At 39.8% G+C, this 24,205-nt stretch overlaps 1 protein-coding gene across 2 annotated transcripts in view; it reads left to right on the top strand.

Annotated features, from left to right (window-relative positions):
• ANKFN1 (ankyrin repeat and fibronectin type III domain containing 1) overlaps window positions 1-24,205 on the top strand; it is a 459,719-nt gene that overhangs the window by 383,601 nt on the left and 51,913 nt on the right. For both annotated transcript variants that reach the window (XM_077762871.1, XM_077762870.1), the window contains exons 10-15: window positions 1,352-1,449; window positions 3,757-3,847; window positions 9,198-9,305; window positions 17,553-17,652; window positions 17,960-18,092; window positions 18,557-18,673. In XM_077762871.1, the coding sequence (XP_077618997.1) occupies window positions 1,352-1,449; window positions 3,757-3,847; window positions 9,198-9,305; window positions 17,553-17,652; window positions 17,960-18,092; window positions 18,557-18,673 (647 nt within the window). The remainder of the gene's footprint in view (window positions 1-1,351; window positions 1,450-3,756; window positions 3,848-9,197; window positions 9,306-17,552; window positions 17,653-17,959; window positions 18,093-18,556; window positions 18,674-24,205) is intronic.

The following is a 24,205-nucleotide window of genomic DNA, read 5'->3' as shown; positions in this document are numbered from 1 at the left end:
CTTGGGACAAGCATGCGGAGAGAGAAAAAAGCCAAAGCCACGCCTCCAAGGAATATCACAGCATAGGGAGAAGGAAAAGAGGAACCAAGGAAAGCCTAGACAGAGGGGTCAGGAGGTAGGAAGAAAGGGTATAACCAAAACTTAGGGGAAGAAGGCTACAAAAGGTAGGGGAGGCCAGAGTGGCAGGATTTCCCAGGAAGAGACTATTGCAGATAATTAAAGCACAAAGAACTTAGGAAAGGAGTTTCTAGAGAGTGAGGAGAACAAGCTAGATTCCTGGGAACATACAGAGATGGAGCCAAGGGTACAGGGCCACAGTCCTAAAGCAGAGGGTTGGTGTGACTCAAGAAGCAGCAGGCTCTAGGGATAGTTCAGCTTAATTTTGAAGTACTTAAGTGTCATAGAGAATGTAATTTAAATCTTAAAACCTATAGCTTGTCATCATGAAGTTTAAAACATGCAGGCCTTGTCTTCCCTGTGACTTAAGCTCCTGCTCCATTCAGGATTGCCTTAAATCCTGCCATGGGTAAGCTGTCACTTAAGATACTTTTTACTGATGAGGCACAATTTATATTTCCTGACCATGGTTTTTTCAACCAGTGAAAAATGCTATGAAAGCACATGGTCTCATGGTAAAATAGGGTGTTAGAATTTGGGTGTTAGATTTGACTGTGAATGAACACCCACTCTGGGGATGTCAGGTTTGGGGGGAGCACTGAAGAGGTCAGCCACAAACTCCAAATCCTCAGGCTGAAGAGAAGCCAATGAAAAAGCCTGGAAGACAGGACCAGGGAGGAGAAGCAGAGCCTGGGGAGCAGCGTGTGAGGCGCTAGAGGAAGAGAATGCTTGCAGAAGAAGGTGTCAAATGACCCAGAAGGAAATGTAAGGAGGTTTCTTTATTTGGGATGAGAACGTCCCTGGGACCTTGAAATGGTACTTTCAGGTGATTGGTGAAGCCCAAATCAGATATGGGCAACGAACAGAAGGCAATGTCCTAGTGTACCCTTCCCTTCTTACATGCAATCAATAACTTACCTTCTCCCTACAGTGAACTGTTATGTATAATGCGCCTGAGCATGTGGGTGTGTCTATATACATGTGTACACAGATACAAACACATATGCACACTTAAAGGTATATTAATGACTGTTGAATGGTTATTTTCCTCTCTCATTTTAAAAAAACAATTGAGAACTTGGAAACTGACTTGTTATCCTGAGGCAAATTGTTAGATGTGCACAGTTAGGGAAAAGAGGATAAACCCGTTTTTGAGAGGGATTTTAGCTAGAGTTTCTGTGATGTTTCTTGATATATGAGTGAATTTCATTGTCGTTCTTTTCTCTCCTTTCAGTGGAATGGAGCATGTCTAAAGACTTTTGTCCTTTGGCTGGAGAGATCATCATGGAAAACTTGCAGACCCTGAGATGCACAATCACAGGACTGACAACGGTAAATGCCAAATCCTCCCATTAGGCGTACCATTCCCCTACCCCTGATGTTTGTGCTGAGATTCGGGTAGCAAATGCCTACTCTGGAAGCAACAGCCAACACCCAGCCCTCTGGCAACAACTGCCACTCGTTAAGTGTGATATGTCTGGTATCCATAATCTGAACTCCACAAAGGACTGAGCAGACAGCATGAACCACTTTGTAAGCTGCCATGTTCTACAGAGATCAGAAAAAGACTGGCCTCATGCAAGTCTTGAAAGCTGCTGCTTTCTGGATCACAGTCTAATCTTCAGAGGGGGATCAAAGGCTCGGAGAGATCCAATTTTGACTCCCTGTCTGATGGTAAAAATAACAGCCTCCTCTAACCCTCACCCCCATAGCCTTGGTTGAGATCAGTCATCTATGGGAGTCATATAATTTCCTGAGAAAAATCCTTTTCCCTTGATTAAAAAAAAAAAATCTGCCTAAATCTGCTTTCACAGAAAAGAAACTATATATGGTGGCACTACATTTCTCAGTAACCTGAACCAATTTAAACTGTGAATGAGAAACTGGAACAAGCTGAGCTTATTTGTTTAACCAATCTAAACTCAAACGGTAATTGTTTACATAACTATAAACCATAAGAGCATATGAAATGCAAAAAATAAAAACACCTAGGAAATCAGTTCATACTAAAACAGTTCATACTAAAACTAAACCTGTATCTCCTCAAATAACTTAAATGCAACAAAACTGAATCATCAAAATCTTTTGTAGTAAAAATTTTTAAAAATATACTTAAATCAAACCTGTTTTTGTTTTTGTTTTCCTTATGCTCCAATTAGAATCCTTAATATCTTAAGACCTTTCTATGCCAGAGGTAGGGAGAGAATTTTCTCAGTTTTGTTATTTTTCAAAAAGACCAGTCTTTAATCCAGTTATGTGTAAAGTGTACTCCTGAAGCCCAGCATTAAAAAGCTGCATTAGCTTGCGTCTCTTCAAGTTTGAACCAGCTATTCTAACAGAATTCTTGGTGGTTGGGTCACCACCACAGAATCTTGACTTTTAGTTCTAATCACACGTCTCCACGAGGGGCCAAAACCGTGGATTACCAGAACAAACAAACCCCTGAGTGGGTGGCCCCTAGAGATGCTATCGGCAGAAGTCTGATTCCCAACCCTATAGCTCACATGATGGAAAACGGCCAGGAGAGACCCTAGGGAATTTCCTTGCTTAAAAGAAAAAGTGATATTGTGATAAAAATGGAAAACTCTCCACAGAGAGTTTCTCTAATATTTGAACTAATTTTTATAGGGATTAAGTTTTTCCACTTGGTCGTCCAATGAGAGCAATTCAGACACTATCCTAATCACATAAAAGCCTAGAAGTAGATTTACACTTCTGCAGAATCTCCATAACCTTGAAGTACATAGAGAACTATTTCTAATGTTAAAAAAATTAGCTTTTATAATATGGTAAGGCCAACATTATTAAAATTTCTAGCAAAGGCTCTACGAAGATGTGGGGTTTTTTTGGGTGGGGATTGGATTTTGGGGTGTGTGTGTGTGTGTGTGTGGTTTTTTTTACTTCAAACATTATTTTACAATTTTTGCAAGCAATGTTTTATCAAATGCTGGCTTCAAAAATGCCTCTTTGGGTTCACTGGATAAAAAAAGGGAAAAAAAAACTTTTCAAAGGAAAAATGGAAAACTATANCTCTCTCCTAGAAATAAATAAAAAACATTAAAAAAATAAATAAATAAAATAAAATAAAATTGAAGTAAAATCAAAGAGGTGCAACATTATTTATTATGGCATAAAATGTAGAAACAATCTTAATGTTCACTGGTGGGGGACTGGTTAAAGAAATGACAGTATTTGCCCACAGTGAAGCACTATGCAGCCACTAAATGAATGCACCACATCTCTGATGTACTAATATGAAAAGATGTGCATTGTAACTTGTTAATTTTAAAAGCAAGTCAATCAGCTAATAAAAATGATGGTGACTGCCTCTGGGGAAGGGTAAATACGGAGAAAAAGGTGAGGAATTGCTGTTTTTGGTAAAACTTGTACAATTGAAGTATATGACTTTTAATAATTACTGTATAATTTGCGGGGGGAGGAAAAGAAATCTCAGAGAAATTGAAGGCATCCCAAGATGTTTATCATTACACATAAATAAATATAATAGTCAATAAAAGCTAGAAAGCTAAAGTATGGCTAGTGGATTTCCCAAGGGATCAAGGAGTTCATCAGACACAGGACTCTAGTGATTCAGTAAAATTCCTAATGCATCATTCTCTCTATTTCAATACTTTTCAGGGCCAACAGTATTTTGTTCAAGTCTCGGCTTATAACATGAAGGGATGGGGACCTGCTCAGACCACGACTCCGGCATGTGCCTCGCCCTCCAGTAGGTGGTGGCTGTGAACTCTCTCAAGCCTGGCAACAGGCTCCAGCTCCCCCTCCATCCATCCATCCTCTGGATACCACTGCCTTTCCCTCTCCCCACTGCTGGGGAATAACAAGACCTCCTCAGAGTAGCCTCTGGGCCACATAATGAAGGATTCCTCTGCAGAAATGTTCCCCTGGGAGGCAACTCGGTGGAATGAAAGGAGAGGGAATTTGGAATTGGCAAGACCGAATTCAATACCCATGATACATTTTATTAGCTGCATGGCCCCCAAAAGTTCCTTAACCTCTCCAAATCTGTAGGAGTCCAATCCAACCTTTCCCAAGGCTTTCGTGGGGATGTGGGGAATGACAGCAGCGGGAGTGGCCAGCCTGTTCTAGTTCTCCTCTCCTCCTCACCCCCTCACCCACATCCAATTGATAAGAGAATGAGATATTCTTCTGAAACAGTGTCAGAAGCAAAAGCTTTCTTACTAACAGGCCCTGTGCCTCAAATATAATATATAATATTTGTAGTGGGGCTGAAAACCCCAACAAAAGCCACTTCTAGTTATTTGAGGATTAACAATTTATGTCTGGTATATTTGGTAACTCTCTATTAACCAGAAGAAGCACCTCTAGATATACCATATGATAGATTTTTCTGCATACTGAGCCTATTGCTCCAAACTGTGTTTTCATTTTTTAAAAAATCTCCATGAATGTGACAGTTCAAAATGGTATCATATGCTTCTTGTGAGAGTGCAGACTGCTACATCCTTTGTGGGACAATTTGTCATAATAAAAACATTCATTTCTTTTTACCCCATAATTATATATCTTGGAATCTAACCTAAGAAAACAAAAGCAGGCAAATAATTATGAACAAATATGTGCACTATAGCAATATGTTGATATAGTGAAATATCATGTATGGTAGGGAGAACAAATATCCAATATGAATTCAGTGGTTAAATAAAGTATGATATTTATATATCCATATTATAGAACAAAATGCAACCACTAAAAATGGTGTTTAAAAAAACTTCATTATGTGGAAGAAACTTACTTTATAAGTTCTACCTAAAAACATAATTCAAATGATTGTCACATATTTAAGCTCTGAGTTGATTATTATTAGGAAGGCATGTCTGCACACAACTGTCAACATTTGGCAGTGGATATTTGGGGTGTAAGATTATGGGCTCTTTAGTTTTCTTTTTTATGTATTTATGTGCTTTTCATGTTTTATAACAACCCTTTACTTAGGACCAACCATGAATCAGGAGGCATATTATGGGCTTTCATCAGTTTCTCACTGAACCCTCACCTCAGTCCTTCACAACTGTTCCTGTCTTGTGCATAAGCACCGTCATCATCATATTCTGCATCACTCTGAACATCAGAGCCAACAGTGATCAGACTCATTATATGCTAGGCATTAATCTAAGAGCTTTACAGGGATCCACTCATTTAATCTTCATAACAGACCTTTTGAGATGGCTTTTATTAGTAGTCTCATTTTACTGGTGAGAGAACTATTAACATAGAGGCATGGGCATACATAGAGCCCAACATCACAAAATTAGCAAGCACTGAAGTCAGGTCCAAACCCGGTAGCCCTTGTTCTCAACCACTGTGCTGTTCTCCTATTCTGTTGCTAAGGAAATTGGGATTCAGAGAGGATGCTGCCTTGCATCCTTGCAGCCTTGTAGCTGCGCCAGGATCAGGCCTGAACTGACTGAGCCCATACCATGTCCCCTATGCTGTAGGAACTAGTGCCCATCATCAGGCAGACAAGCAGACTAACAGCCAGCCAGCCAACCATTCCTGACTGTCATTTCTGGAGTGACACCAGGTCATACAGGGCCTTGTACCACTGACACCAGAGAGCTCTAAGGCCCCTCGCTGGGTCCCATAGGCATTCAATGATTTAATTATTCCAGTCTTATTTGGACATCTTTCTTAGTGAAGACATCAGAAACACAAACTGAGAATACTGTAAGATTAAGATACTAGGGGAACTAATCTCATTCTAGAGGGGAAAAAGGAATATATTTATTAGTGTAGATGAAGAAAGAGAAGGAACAGTAAAGGGAAAAAAAAATGATAGAATCAGTTGACCTGAAGGTGGGACGGGAAAACCCACTCCAAATGCAAATTCTGATCTGCATATGGATGCATTTACTTATAAGCATCAGATGTTCCAGTTCTGTAAACTTCAAATCTATTCAGACAGTCTCCCCCAAAGCCCTTCACAGCTGTCTCCAAAGTGACTAGAACAGCTTTCCAGGACTGGGAAGAGTCACTTATTACTTGGTAATTAACCTGGCAAATGGCAACACTTTCTAAAATCGCCCATTTTAGTAGGGGTATCTGACAAAGAACTAAAATCCAAACATGTCGTTATAGTTGCTACAGGCATGCCATATCACTTGGAAAAGAACTATACAAAATTTTGTTTCTACTTATAAACAGAGTATGACATTGTGATGCAACATATATCAGTATTCAGATATTTACTAGAGGACAATGTATTCTAACATGACAGAGTAATTGGAAATTTGGTAATATGTTCCAGTAAGCTATACAATTTTTTTCTGTTTTTACAAAAGGCCTTAGTGTGTTTTTAGAGACTTATGTTATATGGTATGGTACATAATAAGAGAAAAGGACCCAGACAGGCTTGTCTGAGTTACGATCAAGAAAGCCCTGATATCGCCAATGAATGTAAGCTCTGCATTGTGTTGCAATTGAAGTGTCTCATTACTAGAACAGTGAACTGTATTATGTGGCACAATCTGCTCTTTTCCTACCACGCTAAGTTTATTCCTGTCAGGTTCCTGATTTCTTAATATATTTTCAATTTTCTCCCTCATCCCTAAAGTCTCCTATTTTATGTAGTCGTCAGAACCTTCCAAACATCTATGAGAAAAACTCATTCTTTCCAAAAACCTTGGCATCATGTCCAGTGCTCACTTGGGCTGCAATTTAGCATTAGCAATTTTCGAACGTCTCATAAAGTCATCAGCTTGAGCTTGCCTCTGATGTAATAGGGCTCAGCGGAAAGAGCCAGCTCCATGTCATCTCCCTTTGCATTGATGGCAGTATTAACACTCATTAGAATGTATTACTACATGCAGGGCCACATAAGAACTCAGCCACCCAGGAGTCTTACTCAAGCCAACAATATTACTCATCTTATCATGAGCACTACAGACGCATTTATTCAATGGAGGAAACAAACTCATAATGGCCTTTGGGAACCATGACAGCAGCATCTATTATCACTGTGCCCGGGTACCAGGGATGCTACAGATAAGACTGAGGATCACTTGGAGTTTGATTCCTCAAACATTTCCAAATTTACCAGTAAAAGCACCTTCCCTAGCCCAGTCCACCTGAACACCATCCTTCTATTCACAATGCCTCATCAATATTCAGTGAGTGTCCCTGATGTGCCCATAATGGTGTTTTACATACGTTGTTTTTCTCTAAACCTCAAACAACCTTTAAAAAATATTCAAAAACTCACTTTACAGAGAAGAAACCTGAGGCAAAGAGAAATTAAGTCACGGTTTCTGCCCACAAGGAACAGAGTCTACAGAAGGTACCTATGCCAATTCCCTGTCTCCAGAGTTGACCACAACTAAGCCACACCACACAAACTCCAACCAAGCTCTGACCCTCCTTCCCAAAAGAAACAAAACAAAACAAAAGAAAACGTGTCCACAGCATAAGGAAATGAACACTATATGGAGGGCCATGTAACTATGTTATGGTCCTGGCTATGTCCCCAAGACGAGCTGAGTAACATAGAATTGGAATGGTTCTCTCTGGAACTCCGTCTTAGTGAGAAGTAAAATGGAGAAGGATATATGGGGAAGGGTAGGAAGCAGGAAGGATTTCAAAATGTCTGAGGTCTCCTTCTTCATAGGGAATCATCTGATAGGGTAAGAAGTTATGCTTCCATACTCACTACGCAGGGAGTTAACTCTTTATCGATGAATTCTCTTCTTTCTAAGTTATGACGAGTTATGATTTACATAATGCCATGTAACAGGCACTGCACTGGAACCTAATAAACCTCTCATTTAATCCTCACAAAATAGTCTGCAAGGTAGAAGTTATGTTCATTTTTCACATTACAGAGCAGAGGCCTTGTCCGTGTAAGTTACGTGCCTTATAGACACTGAGCCAGGAGTCACACCCAGGCTTATCTGCCTCTAGAGCCTGTGTCTAACTGTGCCGTACTACTAGGCCGTGGGTGGGCCAATGGGTAATGTTCTTACCTGACTTTTACCATCAGGACATCTACTTAACTTTCTGAACAAGGCAGGCTCCATATTTATAATAAATCTGGGGGGAGAGAATTTGAAACTCATTCAATTAGAATTTAAGCCTCAGACATACTTATGAACTGCCCTTTCTAGAAAAGAATGACTAGCATTTTTAGAGAAAGTGTGTCAACCAAGAAGTGCTTCAAGTCGTTGCTTTTAAAAGGTTCAGAAAGTAAAACTGGAGTGGGGGCAGATAGAAGAAGGGATGGACTATGAAATGACAGACCTGCTGAAAAAAAAAAAAATCCAGTGTTGGAGACAGGAGAATTACAATCTTGACATTAGTCCCATACGAGTTATTACTCTTGATATCATTATAGCCAAATGGAATGAAAATAGAAGGGGGAGAAAAATCTCAGTGGGTATTGCAATTTAAATTTGCCATGTAAGCTAATACTGTATATTTAGAGACTGAGCAGACAGGGTGGTTGGTGGCTCAGAGTATGTACAGGGGCTGCTGTGCCAGCTAACCAAAGCAGACATTCATTAGAGCAAAATGTAGATTTCCATTTCTTGGCATCTGACGTGGGCTCTTTCCTTGGAAAGAAATGTCAATTTGGCCAAAAGTGTGAAACCTACAATAAAAGCATTGGGACTGTGGATTTCATCTAGTCTGCACATTCCCACCCCTTTCTTTCCTACTATGGAAATCCAGTTCCCATTTGGGGTGCTGACTGGAGAGGTGGCAGGGGAACTGATTAGGACCCGGGATGCTGAAAAGGAGGGTAAGGAGCTGGGGAGGAGAAATTGGACTCCCAGATTCTCTGTTTTCTTTTGGCTTTTAGTTACCATTTTCTCTTGCCCTAAAACTGCCCAACACACACACAAAACCCAACCACAATTACTGTTTTGCACAGGGCCCTGAACAATGGTGGCTGCAAACCCTTGGCACTGGCTGCCAGCTGTGCAAGTACCGGGTGCTCATCCAGAGTCTGGGGGTGTGTGAGCAGAACCCAGCTCCTGAGGCAGTGCCTCTGGGGAGAAGCCTCCTTGCTTTAAAACTTCATTCTATTTGTTTCTTTTGTTCAATAGACTGGAAAGACTATGACGACAGAGAGCCCAGACACAAGGGACAGAGCGAAGTTTTGGAAGGTCTGCTGCAGCAGGTCCGAGCCCTTCATCAGCATTATAGTTGCCGGGGTAAGGATAAAAATCTGCACTGGGCCATCGACTGAGGTCTCGGTGGCGCCGGTAATTTTAGCAGTTTCCTAACTGGGTCATACCTTCTCATTCATCAGGGAGAGAGAGATATTAATATTTGTACATCTGGAATCACTTTGCAGCACTATCTTGCTTTAACCCTTCAGAAGAGACTTCCCTCTCCATCATTCCCTTCCTTTCTTTCTGTCTCACCCTCTCTCCATGCAAACAGTTTGAAAAAAAAGCACAAGAAAAACAGCAGTTGCCATTAGTTCCCTTCCCTTTGAATTGTCCCTTCACAAAACTCCTCTCCGTGTGCTGGGTCTTTGAGATATTCACCCTCAAAGTTCTCAGTCCCTAGGAAAATTCTGTGAGCATCCCTCAGGAAGTTTAGCCAATTTTAACAGCAACAAGAAATCTTCATGTGTATTTGGAATAAAGTTTACAATGTGATTTCACATCCACTGTCTCCTTTTCATCCTCATGCTGGCAATTACCACTAAGGCTAAGTGACTTGACCAAGGTCACCCTACCAGGAAAAGAAAGCATCAAGATTCTGACCTAGGTTTTCTGTCTCTAAGTGCAGTCTTCCTGTCACACCTCACTTTTGCCCCCCACCCTTAGCTTCAGGACTGGGCACTGGTGTTGACCTCACCCTGAATTTTAATCTTCCCCTGTACCACTGCTTAGGAGAAAGCAGAGCACACATCTCCATACCTAGCCAACTATACCCAGAAAACGTCTCAGAAACTTTTAAAAACTTCTCTCCTATATGGGTTATTCAAATGGGACAGGGTCAGGTTTCTGATCTGTATAATGATTCATAGAGCAGGCACTTAGTTTTATTTGGAGAATTAAAGCCTCCATAAAGTTTTCGTTTTCCATCCTCCTTCACCCATCAGATCCCAACTGCATCGCACTCTCCAGATTCAGGGCACTGCTGGCCCAGCTACGTAAGAAATCCATGGTTGAAACTAAGAGATACAACTGAGTTTGGACTAGGTATAAAGAACCATACTTAGCATTAGCAAAAAGTTAGTCCCAATTACTGTATAACAACAGAGCTCTTCAGAAATGTTGGCTTTAGCTAGAAATGAGGACAAGTGTTTGTAAGAAAATAATATTCTGTTAATGAGTGGTTCATTAGAAAATGTAAATATGCATGCTTGAGAAGAAAACTCAAATGGGTTTTATTCCCAGATCTGAAGGAAAACTTTCCCCAGACCATAGCCTTAAAGATTCCACACTGACCAAAGTACACTCAGTTCTCAGAGCTCATTTAACCAGGCCAGGCATCATTTAGGTTCCTTTCTCTCATCTGCCTCCCCATCATTCCCCTGAACATTGGTTCTTGTGCAGCAGGCAAAGGTAATAAAGCAACTAGATAGATGATTCTTTGCAATTCATAAGCCTCTTTGTGTTTAGTCTTTACCAGAGGGAGAAAACTAAAACTACTCAGGAGAATAAGGGGTAGTTTTTTATATTATTTGTGGATTTAGATGCTCTCCCCATTACTATTGGATTATTATCTAATAATCAGGAAACAAATTATCTAGACAGCCCAATTATTTCAATAGTTTCCATTTAATATTCAGCATGTATATGCTTTTCCCCCAGAGGGATGTAAATATGCAGACAACATCAGGAAAAATTTAAGTAAGGCATAAGTAGAACTTCCCAAAAAGGAAAAATATTTTTTATATTGAAATGTATTCTGGGCACTTAAACAGTACCCAAAGTATTCCAAAGAACAGTGGTCCTATAAGATGCTCAGCTGAAAAACAGTCTCTGGTCAGTAAGTTTGGAAAATGTTTCATTATACATCTCTTTCCTAGAAATGAAAATCAATATTACAATAGTAAAGACTCTAATAAAGAGACACTTTGAATTTGAAAAAAAAAATAAGTATTTTCCAAACTTATTTGCAAAGTCATTGTATAACTTTTCTCAGAGTTAGTGTTCCAAGACATGGACTTTGGGAAATGCTGACCTACAATATGTTAAGATAAAGGAAATGATCTCACACACAAAAAAGGAATGATTTTAAGATAATTTAACATTACTCTGAGTCTAAAAGGATAAACCAAGGATAATTAGGTATTACAGAAAACTACAAATCTGTTACTTAAAATACTCAACTATAGGGGCGCCTGGGTGGCTCAGTCGGTTAAGCCTCCAACTTCGGCTCAGGTCATGATCTCATGGTTCATGGTTTGAGCCCCGTGTCAGGCTCTGTGCTGACAGCTAGCTCAGAGCCTGGAGCCTGCTTCAGATTCTGTGTCTCCCTCTCTCTCTGACCCTCCCCTGCTCACGCTGTCTCTGTCTCTCTCTCAAAAATAAAAGACATTCAAAAAACTTTTTTTTTTTTAATACTCAACTACAGGGCACTTGGGTGGCTCGGTCAGTTAAGCATCCAACTCTGGAGTTTGCCTCGGGTCATGATCTCACAGTTCGTGAGTTCAAGCCCCATGTTGGGCTGTGCTGACAGTATAGAGCCTCCTTGGGATTTTCTGTCTCCCTCTCTCTCTGCCCCTTCCCTGTTCATGCTCACTCACTCTCTGTCTCTCTCTCTCTCTCTCCAGAAATAATAAAATACTCAACTACATTGAGATCTATGCAGTTGAGTACATGTCAAATTTACAGTTAGGAAAAATAATTAGTTCAAATCCCACTTCTACTACTTACTAGCTGTGTATCCCTGAGAAAAGCATTTGATCTCTCTGAGCCATAGCTTCCCCATCAAAATAATCAGGATAACAGTATTTATCTTTCAGGATTGTTATGAGGATTAAGTTAAATAATGTATTAAACTCACCTGGCATAGTATAGGCACTTTGCAAACTGTAGCTTATTTTCCTTCCGTTGCTATTCCAGATGAAGAATGGAGCCTCTCTTCATCTCTGCACTTTATTGATATCTCCTAGAACCAATGTGTATTCACTGACTCCATTGTAATGAGCCTGGAGTACTCAATAAATACACAGCATATTCCAAATGCAGAAGTAATAATAAAACAACACATCTCCTACCAAAACCACACATGGGAGATACCAAAACCCATACTGATTTCTGTATTTTGGCTAAACTGGCCACAGTTAATCTGCATGTTCAGGACTGGGATGCAAATTCAGTGGAGATGGACACTTGTGGGGATGGGCACTGAGTGTTATGTGGAAACTAATTTGACAATAAACTATTAAAAAAATAAATAAATAAATAAATTAAAAAAAAAAAATTCAGTGGAGATGTTGAGCAGCCTTTATTATTCACCCAGTTTATGCCCTGACATAATGAGTTATAAAGAAGCCAGTTGTGTTCATCATAGCAGTACCCTGTGGGAGTGAATTTCAGTTATCCAATTTTTCAACTGGCAAACATTCATTGAAACACTGCCTACTATGTGTCAGGTGCTAGACATATCAGTATGAATAAAATAAACTCCCTATGTTCCAAGCACTTAAAAGCCAAAGAACTACTGCATTTGGAGTCCAAAAAACTCAACATTGTTCCAGAGTCCTAAGCTACGCAGAGCCAGACCAGAGTAGAAGCCACTGTTCAGTGACTCAGTGTGTCAGTATAGACCTTGAATCAGTCAAGATGAGCTATAAACATGCTGCAATAACCAAATGACCCCCCCCACCCAAATATTTATTTCTCCCACGAGTTATATGTCTACCACTGGTAAGCTGAGGGCTATCTTTCTGTGTTGTCGTCATCCTTTCTCTAGAAGTATTTGTCTGTACCATGGGAGAAGGAAAAGAAACACTTGAATGTCTCATATGGACAGAACATTGTATATGTAACTTACACTCAAAACTCATCGGCCAGAACTGGCCACATAGCCACACCCAAACACAAGGGTTCCAAAAAGTGAAATTCTGTCATGTGCCCAGAGTGGAGGAGACCTGGAATATTTAACATTTGCATGGGCCCCTTTCCCAACTAATAGGAGTATTTCTCAGTTTTCTTGGTTTTTTTTTTCAGTCTCATCTTCATATTAATTTACATTATGTATGACTATAATGTGAGAGTTATCTTAGCATAAGCAGCTAAGATCATAGATTAGCAGGGTTCAAATTCAGACTAGACATTTACTAGCTATGTGACCTTGAACAAGTTATCTAACCTCTCTAGACCTTATTTTTGCTAACCTGTAAAATGCAGGTAAGAATTATATATACTTGTCAGCCATTGTTTAAGGATTGAATGACTTTAAGTAATTATAGCACTTAAGAGCTTTATTATTTTAGAAAAAAGCAATTCTTCCCATTCTCCATTTTTATTTCCCAAAGACTCAATTCTTTTAGCCAGTTCTTTTGATATTTTCTTCATATCTCTAACATTTATACTGCTGATTCTTGATTTAATTTGAAGCATTATCTCACAAAGAAAAGATGATTTCTTTTTTTTCTCCCCCTCTTTACATACACATTCACCCTCCTACCCTTCATCCTCCTAATATATTTGTATTGTAATTTGAGTAAGATCAATATGTATTGCTCACATTATAAATGATCACTTAACTCTATGCTTTCCTTTCCTGGATAATCTTTTGTTTTCCCTGTAGTTAACATCATCTTCTGTTGTATGTTTGCTTGTTTATCTATGTGGTCATAACTAATTAATCCCCAAGCTTTTCTCCAGGTGTATCAATTTCTCTCAATCCAATCCAATATTTTAGTACTGTTTCAACTACATCTTCTTAAAGAAACCTCTCCTAGAGTCCTTTGACCTGCTGCAATCTAGACCGGTTGTGTCCAGTGCATGGCTGGCACCCTGGAGTCTCCTTTCACCACCACACTGAGGACTCTTCTGGCTACCCTCCAATATTGGATTGAGTCTTTTTGTATCCCAGGTCTTAACTTTTTCTTAGTTAGCCCTTCATTTCAGTGGAGCCCTTGCTCTAGTCATCTCCTTAGTTTCTTGGAAACTAAGTTTTGGATACACTCAGTGTCTAAAAATGCATTTGTTCTACTTACCACCAGAGGGGCAGAGAGGGAGGGAGACACAGAATCTGAAGCAGGCTTCAGGCTCTGAGCTGTCAGCACAGAGCCCAACTCAGGGCCCAAATTTACAAACCCTGAGATTACGACCCGAGCAGGAGTCATAATCTTAACCGAATGAGCCACCCAGGTGCCCCAAGGATAGAATTCTTGGTTGCAATAATTTTCTTTCAGGTTTTGAAGGTGTTGCTTTGTTCTTTTGTAACTTTCAGTGCTTAGAAGTCTGATGTCATTCTGACTCCAGAGGTTTTATAGGATACTAGTGTTGTTGTTTTTTCTTCTCTGGAAGGTTTTTAAGATTCTTTTTATCTTTAGTACCTTAAAATCTGTTTTTATATTTTCTTCATGTCTCTGTATGACATGTTTATATTCTAACTCTTGATTTTTTTTTAATTTGAGGCATTACCTAAGGAAGAATGATTTCTCTTTTTGTTCCCTCCCTGCTCTTACATGCACATTACAATTGCTACCCCTCATCTTCTTAATATATTTAATAATATAAAAAATACACTGCTGTAGTGTGAGTGAAATGTCCATTGGGCCGGGCACTTGGCAAGCCCTTTCAATATGGAAAGCTACCCCCTTCAATTATGGGGTGTATGCTTAGATTAATGAATTATTTCTCCCCCTCTTTTTTCTCTGCTCCCTCCTACTAGAACCCTTAGTGTGATATTGAACTTTCTAGGTTATCCCGTTTATAGTTCTTTATCTCTTCTATTTTTCCATCCCCAAGGTCTTTTGCTCTTTCTCAGAGATTTCCGCAACCTTATTTTCTAAGCCTTCTATTGGGTTTTTCAGTTTTTGATGGTATATTTTTAATTTCCACTGCTCTCTTTTATTCTCTGAGTGTTTCTCTTAGAAACTTTTATCCTTTTTACAATGCCTCTGCTTATCTCTAAGGCTATTAATAGGCCTTGTTTCATTTTATATTTTCTTTTCTCAGCATAGTCTCTCCTCTAAACTGCCGTTTTATTCCTTTAGCTTGGGCTTCTGTCTTTCCTGTTAAGATGTTTTTCACAACTTCCTGGTGATCCCTGGATGTTTACTGAGATTTAAGAGAAGAGAGCTCAGAAGCCGTTAGGAAGCTCTGAGCACATGGATAGGGTTCTTTATCTAGAGGCTTCACTTAGAGTGATCTGGCATGGCCTTTTCTTTTCTTTTCTTTTTCTTTTCTTTTCTTTTTTAACTTTGTTTATTTTTTGGGAGGGAGAGGTACAGAATCCAAAGCAGGCTCCAGGCTCCGAGCTGTCAGCACAGAGCCCAACACGGGGCTTGAACTCACAAACAGCGAGATTATGATCTAAGCCAAAGTCAGACACTGAACTGACTGAGCCACTCAGGCACCCCTGGCATGGCCTTTTCTTTAGGAAACCAATGAAAGCAATGTCAGAAGCTTTAAGTGGATTCTCTTAGTCTGGTCAGGATCTCCAGAAAAGTTTCCTCCAATGTCCTTCCTGGAGGGTGTAAGTTTGAGCACTAGGTTTCTGAGAGTCCAATGGGGAAATAATCTATATGGAAATGTTCATTTATCCACCTGTTTTGGGCATAGTACTACTGTCCCCATTTTTAACTGTACCCCATGTCTCCCACTCTAGAAACCCAATTTTATGCTTTTCAGAGAATAAGCCACTAGCTTTTTTCTAGAGTGGGGAAGGGGTATTTGTCCAGCTATGCAGGTTAGAGGAGATCTAGAAGTCCAATTGCATTTTAAACAGACTTCAACAAATCCCTCTGATTTTAGCTCCACACTCACCCCCAACTTCCAGCAGTATGTGGTATCCAAGGGGTGAATCAGGTTATTTCTCAGCCTCCTCCACTGCTGGCTTAGGATTCATCTTTCTCAAATCTGCTAAATCCATCTGTTCATCTGTTTTCCAGATACCGAAGTTCACTTGCTTTTGTTTCCTTTTCCATCTCTTTGTCTTTATAGATTTATGTAGTTTCCTTTTTTTTATATCTTTACTCCGGTTTTAGTGAGATTTTGGGAGAGTAGTTTGTAATGAGTGTGTTCAATATGCTGCCTATAACAGAAGTCCCAGCAGCATCGTTTTCGAGAATGATATGACCAGCCATATTCATGTTCAAGTCAGGAAAAAAATGTTTTCCTTTGTTCTGCCAGAAATAACCATTACCAGTACTAGCTTGAAGCTGGCATGAATGCTTATGTCAGCCCACTTATTCCCAACTGCTCCTACAGGACCATAGGCAGAGCCACGCTGGGCCTCAGCCATGGGCCATCCACCCAGGTTTCCATGCCTAACAGCAGTGATGTAAATGATGTTCTCAACCCAGTGCCCTGTCTGTCTGATGTTTGGTGATGACCCCAACAACCTCAACTTCCCTTCACTACACAAAACATGAGAACTGAATCAGTGATCATTTAGCTCAGCTGCATGGAGTACTATTTGTGAAGACTATTAGGAGAAGTCTGCAAGTTATATCAGTGAAATCTCCAGGTTCTAAGTAGAAGGGATGACCAGAAGCAATGGATGATTTGCTCACCAATGTAGTCACAGAACCTTGTACATAGTAGTGTACTAATAAATATTTGTTCAGTAAATTTACATCTCAGTTTTTCTGGGTACTGGCTTTTTTCATCTTGGGCAATCCATCTTAACCTCTTAGTCTCAGTTTCTTCTTCTGAATAGTCATGATGATAATCACAACCTATGCCCTACAACTAGTTTTGTAAGTCAATATATACACTGGAAAAAATTGCCCCAGAATGCTAGTAGTCATTGTACTAAAATGGCAAGATGATATGGGTAGAGTTTTGTTCTTTTTAATCTATTCTCCAGACTTTCTATAATGTGCCTATATTGTTTAGTGAAAAAAAGTAACAAAATGTGTGAACTAATAAAAGCTTTGCCAGCATTGAGAAATGTGTGAATATTAAAGGCAATGGGAGGAGGGCAAAGGATTTGATTCCATTTTTTTTTATCCCACATTATAATCAATTGCTCATGTGGAAAATATAAGCAAAATGCCTAAGCGGTTCACCTAGAGTTATAAATGTTACTCTCTCCAACATTTTTGAGGGGCTGATCATTAATTGAGTTAACCACTGGCAACTTAAGATATAAGAGCTTTTTGTAAGAATGAATGAGTTGAATCCCTACATGAAACTGAGGGTAAGCAATATTGAGGAGACAGGGAAGAGGAAGGCAGGAAGGTGGGAAGAAGGTACTGGGAGTGTTACCCTGCCAATGGAATTTATACTGTATTTTTCTTTTCGGTGTTTCAGAAACTTCAAAATTACAAACCACGGGCCGCAAGCAGTCAGTCTCAAGGAGCCTGAAACACCTATTCCATTCCTCAAATAAGTTTGTGAAGACCTTAAAACGGTGGGTCCTATGCAGCTTTTCCAGGAACTCTTACCTTCTCAGGAATCAGCTGGTTTGGGTTCTAAGTAGAAACTCGGTAGAAATTTCCTCTTTGTTATTAAAAAGAGTATGAGATTCACTTTTCTCCCGAGAATTTGCGCAAGATAGTAATTTCTCTGAGTACTAGTCTGTGAACATATGATACTTAACAAGACTGTGCTCACAGTTAAATGATCTTTTATCACATCCAAAAGTATGTTTTTCCATGATTCAAGCTTGGTAGAGGAGACACTTGAAGACAATTTTTTATTTTGATTTTTCCTTTTAGGGGACTCTACATAGCTGTTATATTTTATTACAAAGACAATATGTTAGTCACCAATGAAGATCAAATACCAATTGTTGAAATTGATGACTCTCACACCAGTTCCATTACACAGGATTTTCTGTGGTTCACAAAGGTATACTGAGTTCTGATTTCATTTTGCACCAATGTTTCTGTGCACAAATCTCTGCAAACTTTGTTGGGGAGTCTCCAATGATCAAAGTATTGGGGTGGGAGGAAATTATCTCAAAGGTCTTCTTTCTGCCCTGATATGCCCTATGCCATAAAAAAATGCCAAAGTAGCATCTACAGTACATTTTCAAAGCAAAGAAGCTTGCATTCTGTCAGATTGTGTCTCCACTATTCTGAGTTATGGGATCATTTGGCAAAGACTAAACTGTGGATCTGACTATTTCATTAACATTCAGATCTTTTTCCAATTGGACAGAGATCAAAAAGTTGTTTTGCATGTATCTGAAAATGGACTGGAGAACAAACATCAGGGGTCAGGTTTCCTTTTCCCTGCTTTTTGCTTTGATGCCACAACCTAAATCATGTACTGGCTTGGATGATGATATGACCTCATGACTTCTTTTGCAGCTGTCTTGTATGTGGGAAGATATAAGGTGGTTGAGGCAAAGCATACCTATCTCCATGTCCTCATCCACAGTGCTGCAAACTCGGCAGAAGATGCTCGCAGCAACAGCCCAGCTACAGGTGAGAGGCCAGGTTTCAACTCATATTCTAAAGAAATCTTAGAAAAACTCAGTCAGTTGAGTTACCAGGCCCACCTGGAAAGGAAAAGGATGGGCCCCTTTTTCTTCCAGATCCCTAAGCGTGTGAAGGCTTCTGGGGTATTTGAAATGCACATCTGCTCACATACGGAATCTGTGCCTTTTGCAATTTTCTGGACAAGGAACAAGGGTCTCTCTTGAAGAGTCTAGGAGTGACACCCCCCCCCCGAAACAAAAGGTGAGCCTTGACTTCTGGATTTGATATTAATCATTTCTCCTTTCTGGGCCTCAGTTTTATCACTTGCCAAATAAGAGGAGTTTGACTGGATCCCCTGACAAACTCATGCAGCTCTGGCACCCTTGCATCTGTTAGTGCACAGAGATGGAAAAAGAGACCAGCAGATATTTTGAGGAGTTTCTTGGCTTGATCTTCTGCTATAGCACAGGAATTTGCATACATTTTTGCTTACTTTAAAAAAAAGGAGAAGAAGAAAGAAAGAAAAATCTGAGAGGCTTAACTTTAATCCTGTATTGAGTTATCCTTCCAGATTATTAACCCAATCAGATCAGGTTCCCAAGCACCGCACGAATATCTGTAGGCTACTGAGCCTCTCCTAGAAAGTATACTGAATTTTAACCAAGTTCTTCTGGCTTTTCCTTTCATTGTTTTCTGGTATTAGCTGAATTTGTGATTCTTAGCTACATGGAACTGGAGTCTTTAAAAGATCGCTGGGCCTTTATTAGTGATGATGGTATTTCCCTATGAAGCTGTCAGTTACATAAACCCCAGAAATACACATAACAGGAATCTATGTTAGCTGTGTTTGGTCAGGACATACCAGCCAAGGCATAAAAATAGGATCATAACAACAAAAAAATATTTTTGTGGCTCCACCTCCACCAGCAATTACAGGAACTTCATTTCTTGACCCATACAATAATAACAATTCAGCCACCTGAAATAGTAATAATTATTGTGTTGCTATTATAATTCTGAAAGGCAGCTCTTACTCCTTCTGTGGTATACTCCATTGCATAGGCAAGTTACTGTCTTGTGTGTTCAGCAAAGTCAGAGATTTTAGCAAACAGTGTTCTCAATTTCAATGCACTTGACTTCAAAATCTTCTTCAACTCAAAGGGAAGTTCTTGGAGCTGGGCCATGATGACTGTACTGAATTCAAAGCTCCCCTTCCTGGGGCGCCTGAGTGGTGTCCGACTTTGGCTCAGGTCATGATCTCTCAGCTCATGAGTTCGAGCTCCACATCAGGCTCTCTGCAGAGCCTGGAGCCTGCTTCAGATTCTGTGTCTCTGTCTCTCTCTGCCCCTCCCTCACTCACACTCTGTATCTCTCTCTCAAAAAGAAACATTAAAAAAAAATAAAGACCTTAAAAAAAAAACTACCCTTCCTTTCATCACTGACCAGCTTGAGTTGGAACAAACCACTGTACCTGACGAAACTGTTCTTTCCTTAAGAGAAAGTTCATTGCCAAGAGGCTCCTTGGTATCAGTTAAATTCTTTCTCAGGAGACTCAGACACTTCAATGGGCTCTCTATTAACCCACCATAGAGCCCAGACATGCTTGGATCACAGAGTGAACAACTTTTCAAATAGGTTGTTTATTCCTAGAACACGTTCATCTGATATTAGCAACATGAGAAGGGTATGGCCATCACAGCCAATGCAGCTAGATGCTGAAGGGCTAGAGAGAAGCCATGATGATCAGTGTGCCCCTACTCAGCTAGTCTCATTGAAATAGCTTTTGGATTTCCTTAGCCCCCGATATATAAATATATATCATAATTTATCAACTCTCTTCTGATATCATTTTCTTTTTGTCCAGCTTAGATTCCTTGGCCCATCCTAATTATTCCCTTCAAAATATTCTAAATTTCTGGTCACTGTCTCCCCGCCACCCCATATTATTTATTTGGAAAAATCCAAGCCTGGATGAATCCAACATGTCCTGGAGTACTTGCACATTGCTGCATAAAAGTCACCATAAAAGGGGTCTGACTTTTTTTTTATTATTAAATTCATCGCTGCAATTCTGTGCTCATATTCTGTTTCTCTACTAATTTCACTTTCCCCAACTATAAGGCAACTATTTAAAACATGCTTTCTCTTGCACCCCTCTCCCTTCCCTATAATCTCCATCCCCATATCAGGTGAGGACTTCACTGTATAATTCATTAAGAAAAAATAAATGGGAATTCTTTTTCCACCACCAAGTTGAAAAGCCCCCTGGCATTAACCCCACTTTCTCTTTCATTCCTCCTTACTAAAACAGTACTGGTTGGATAAATGAATACATTTGTCTCTCCAATCCCTGTACTCCAAAGATCATACTTGGGGTACTCTATCTTCCCAGAAAGAAAAAGGAAATCACAGAAATGTACCGCATGCCATAGTTACCACCTGAATAATTCGCTAGCCCTGCATAGTGTACAGTAAATAGTACTCAGTAAATAGTTACCCTTTACAGAGCCCATCAGAGGCCAGAAGGCCACAGCACTGCTATACGGCTATGCATTCCTTTCTCTTCTTCACATTTCTAGTTGCCTGGTTATTTAACCAGAGTCACTGTCATTTTTTTTTTCTTTTTGTAGGACCTATTGCCCAAACTATTTGCTGATCTTTAGGGATGAAAATGTCTGAAAATAGTGAAATCACTTTTTATTTTTAGGCAGGGGGGAGGGAGTGACAAGGCAGAAAAACATATTTCAGAAGAGGAAGAAAAGTGAATGTGGGGAAATTGCTACTTAATATTTTAGGTCTCTTTGTTAATCTAACATTTTTTACAATGTTATGAGGAAAGCAAAAAACGCATGGGGCACCTGGGTGGCTCAGTTGGTTAAGCATCTGACTCTTGCTCTCCATTCAGCTCATGGTCTTGCGGTACATGAGTTTGAGCCCCATGTTGGGCTCTCCACTGAGAGTGCTGAGCCTGCTTGAGATTCTCTCTCTCCCTCTCTCTCTTTGCCCCTCCCCTGTTCATACTCTCTTTCTCTCCAAATAAATAAATAAATAAAAACTTTTAAAAAACAGCTTGACTGGCATCAGCCATACATAAATTCTGTGGTCCTACCCCTGGTTTATTTCACTGTCCCCCCTTTCCAGCATCACTACCACTGACTGATTATTCCAGTTATATCAAAAGCCACCAAAGTTATGCTCTAGCTTCCAGTATGAATACTCTCCAATCCATTCTCCATACTTCTGCCAGAATAGCCAATAAGAGATTCTGACCCTGACTCATATTCTTTCAAGAGTGGCTCTGACATTTTATCAAGGCACACAAAGGTCTTCTCACCATTTCACCCTCCCTCCTATTTCCACAGGAAAATGTGACTTACCTGTGACTTACCTGTATCACAGAGCATACCAAACACTGTCCGCCAGGTGCCTTATATTCTAATTTCTGCCCTATAGTGAAGTCCCTTAATACATAATAATAAAAAATAATCATGAAACAACTTTCATTTATTTCACAGAATATATGCCAGCCACTGTGGTAAATGCTTTACAAACCATATCTCACTTAACCTATACCACACCCTAATGAGAATGTAGTATTATTTTTTTAGAGTTTACTTATTTACTTGAGAGAGACAGAGACAATGTGAATAAGGGAGAGGCAGAGAGAGAGGGAGAGAGAGAGAGAATCAAGCAAGCTCCATACTGCCAGTGCAGAGCCCAACACGGGCCTCAAACTCACAAAACTGTGAGACCACAACCTGAGTCAAAACCAAGAATTGGACACTTAACCAACTGAGCCACCTAGGTGGTCCAAGAATGCAGTATCGTTGATATTCATTCAACAAATGATAAAACTGCGGCCTAGAAGGGTTAAATAACTTGCCCAAGGTTGCACTAATAGGAAGTAGCAGAGTCTGGATACAAATCCAGATCTGTATAACTCTAAAGCCTACATTTTTCCAATATTTCATCATCTCATTATGTGTTCATTTACAAAAAGCAAAAAGTTTAAATAGAAGAAATTATCCACATTATAGTTTAAAAAGAAAAAGTAGTCTATTCTGCATCATTTGGAGCCTATTTAGAAATGGTCTTAGGTTTTATTTGAAAGAAAGTAATTAATTGATTAATATTATCTAAGCAGGAGGAAAGACAATTATCTGTCAGCATATGGATTAAGAATAGTAATAAGATAAGAAAACCTATAATTTGCCAAGACCCCACACAGTTTTGCCTACCCTTAGGAAAATGACAGCGTCCCAAAGAGGCAGGAGTATATGTTGCTCTTACATTGAGGGGTATCCAAATTACTTATTCTCAAAATACAGTAATCATCTGACATGGTAGATTGGGTTAAATTAAACTTTCTTCCTCCGTAGCTTTTTTTTTTTTAACATTTATTTATTATTTTTGAGAGACAGAGTAAGACAGAGCATGAGCGGGGGAGAGGCAGAGAGAGAAGGAGACACAGAATCTGAAACAGGCTCCAAGCATTCAGCACAGAGCCTGATGCGGGGCTCGAACCCACGAACCGTGAGATCATGACCTGAGCTGAAGTTAGATACTCAACTGGCTGAGCCACTCAGGCGCCCCCCTCCATAGCTTTTAGAAATGAGTACTAGTGAGTAAAAGCCACGTGACAACTTAAGAATACCAGGTCTTTTTCATTTTTCAAGGACGGTGATAAAGGCTTCCCCATAATTTTACTCTCCTTTTCCAGGCCTTCATATCTACTCTGGATTTCCTTCAACTTCTCATGTCACCCTAAGCTGAATAAAGGTCTCTAAATAGTATGCATCTATCTAAGGCTTATTGATAGTCCTGTGATTTGTTCTGGTTATAACCTAGATGCATTCCTGTGGACCATCAGGTGGCTTTTATTCCTCTTTAACTTGTAGGATTCTCAGAGTTCCCAGATCTCCCAATCTTGACTGCAGAGCATGAAAGGTATTAAGACGGTTTGGTTTTCCTTTAGGTCCTAAAGAGTCCCAAATTTGCCCTCTTAGAACATAGATTTATTTATTTTCACAAGGATATTCTGCTTTGAAATTGGGCTCTCCCCAGAGCTAGCCATCCAACCCAACTTGATATCAATAAAGAATTTCAGGAAGACTTTTGTGCTTTCTCATTCAAACTACTTGTCAACATATCCAAAGCTGATGGCGAACCACTGATGATAACTCTGCTTAAATGAAATGACTACCTCATTCAATGAATCCTCACCAGCTGTGGTCCAAAATAAACAATAATTTGCAATATCAATTCAGTCAACAAAGAGTTATCGAGCTGTTACAGTATGCCAGGCACTGTGCAAGAAACCCAGAGATACAGAAATGAAACAACCATGACCTCATGCCATGTACATCAATATGCAGGAAAGCCAGAATCACACTAAGATATAAGCTTGTGTAGGAAGAAATAAGAGACAAAAGAAGCGATGGTAAATTCTAAGAGATTTGGGAAAGTCTTCCCAGAAAAAATAAAACCTTGGTGGAGTCTTGAAAATGAGTAAGTGTAAGCCAGGGTGGGATTCCAATT

This window comes from Crocuta crocuta, unplaced genomic scaffold (genome assembly GCF_008692635.1).
Source record: "Crocuta crocuta isolate KB4526 unplaced genomic scaffold, BGI_CrCroc_1.0 scaffold144, whole genome shotgun sequence".
Taxonomy (NCBI): domain Eukaryota; kingdom Metazoa; phylum Chordata; class Mammalia; order Carnivora; family Hyaenidae; genus Crocuta; species Crocuta crocuta.
Note: the sequence above shows the minus strand (reverse complement) of the source record. Positions and strands in the feature narration are given on the sequence as shown.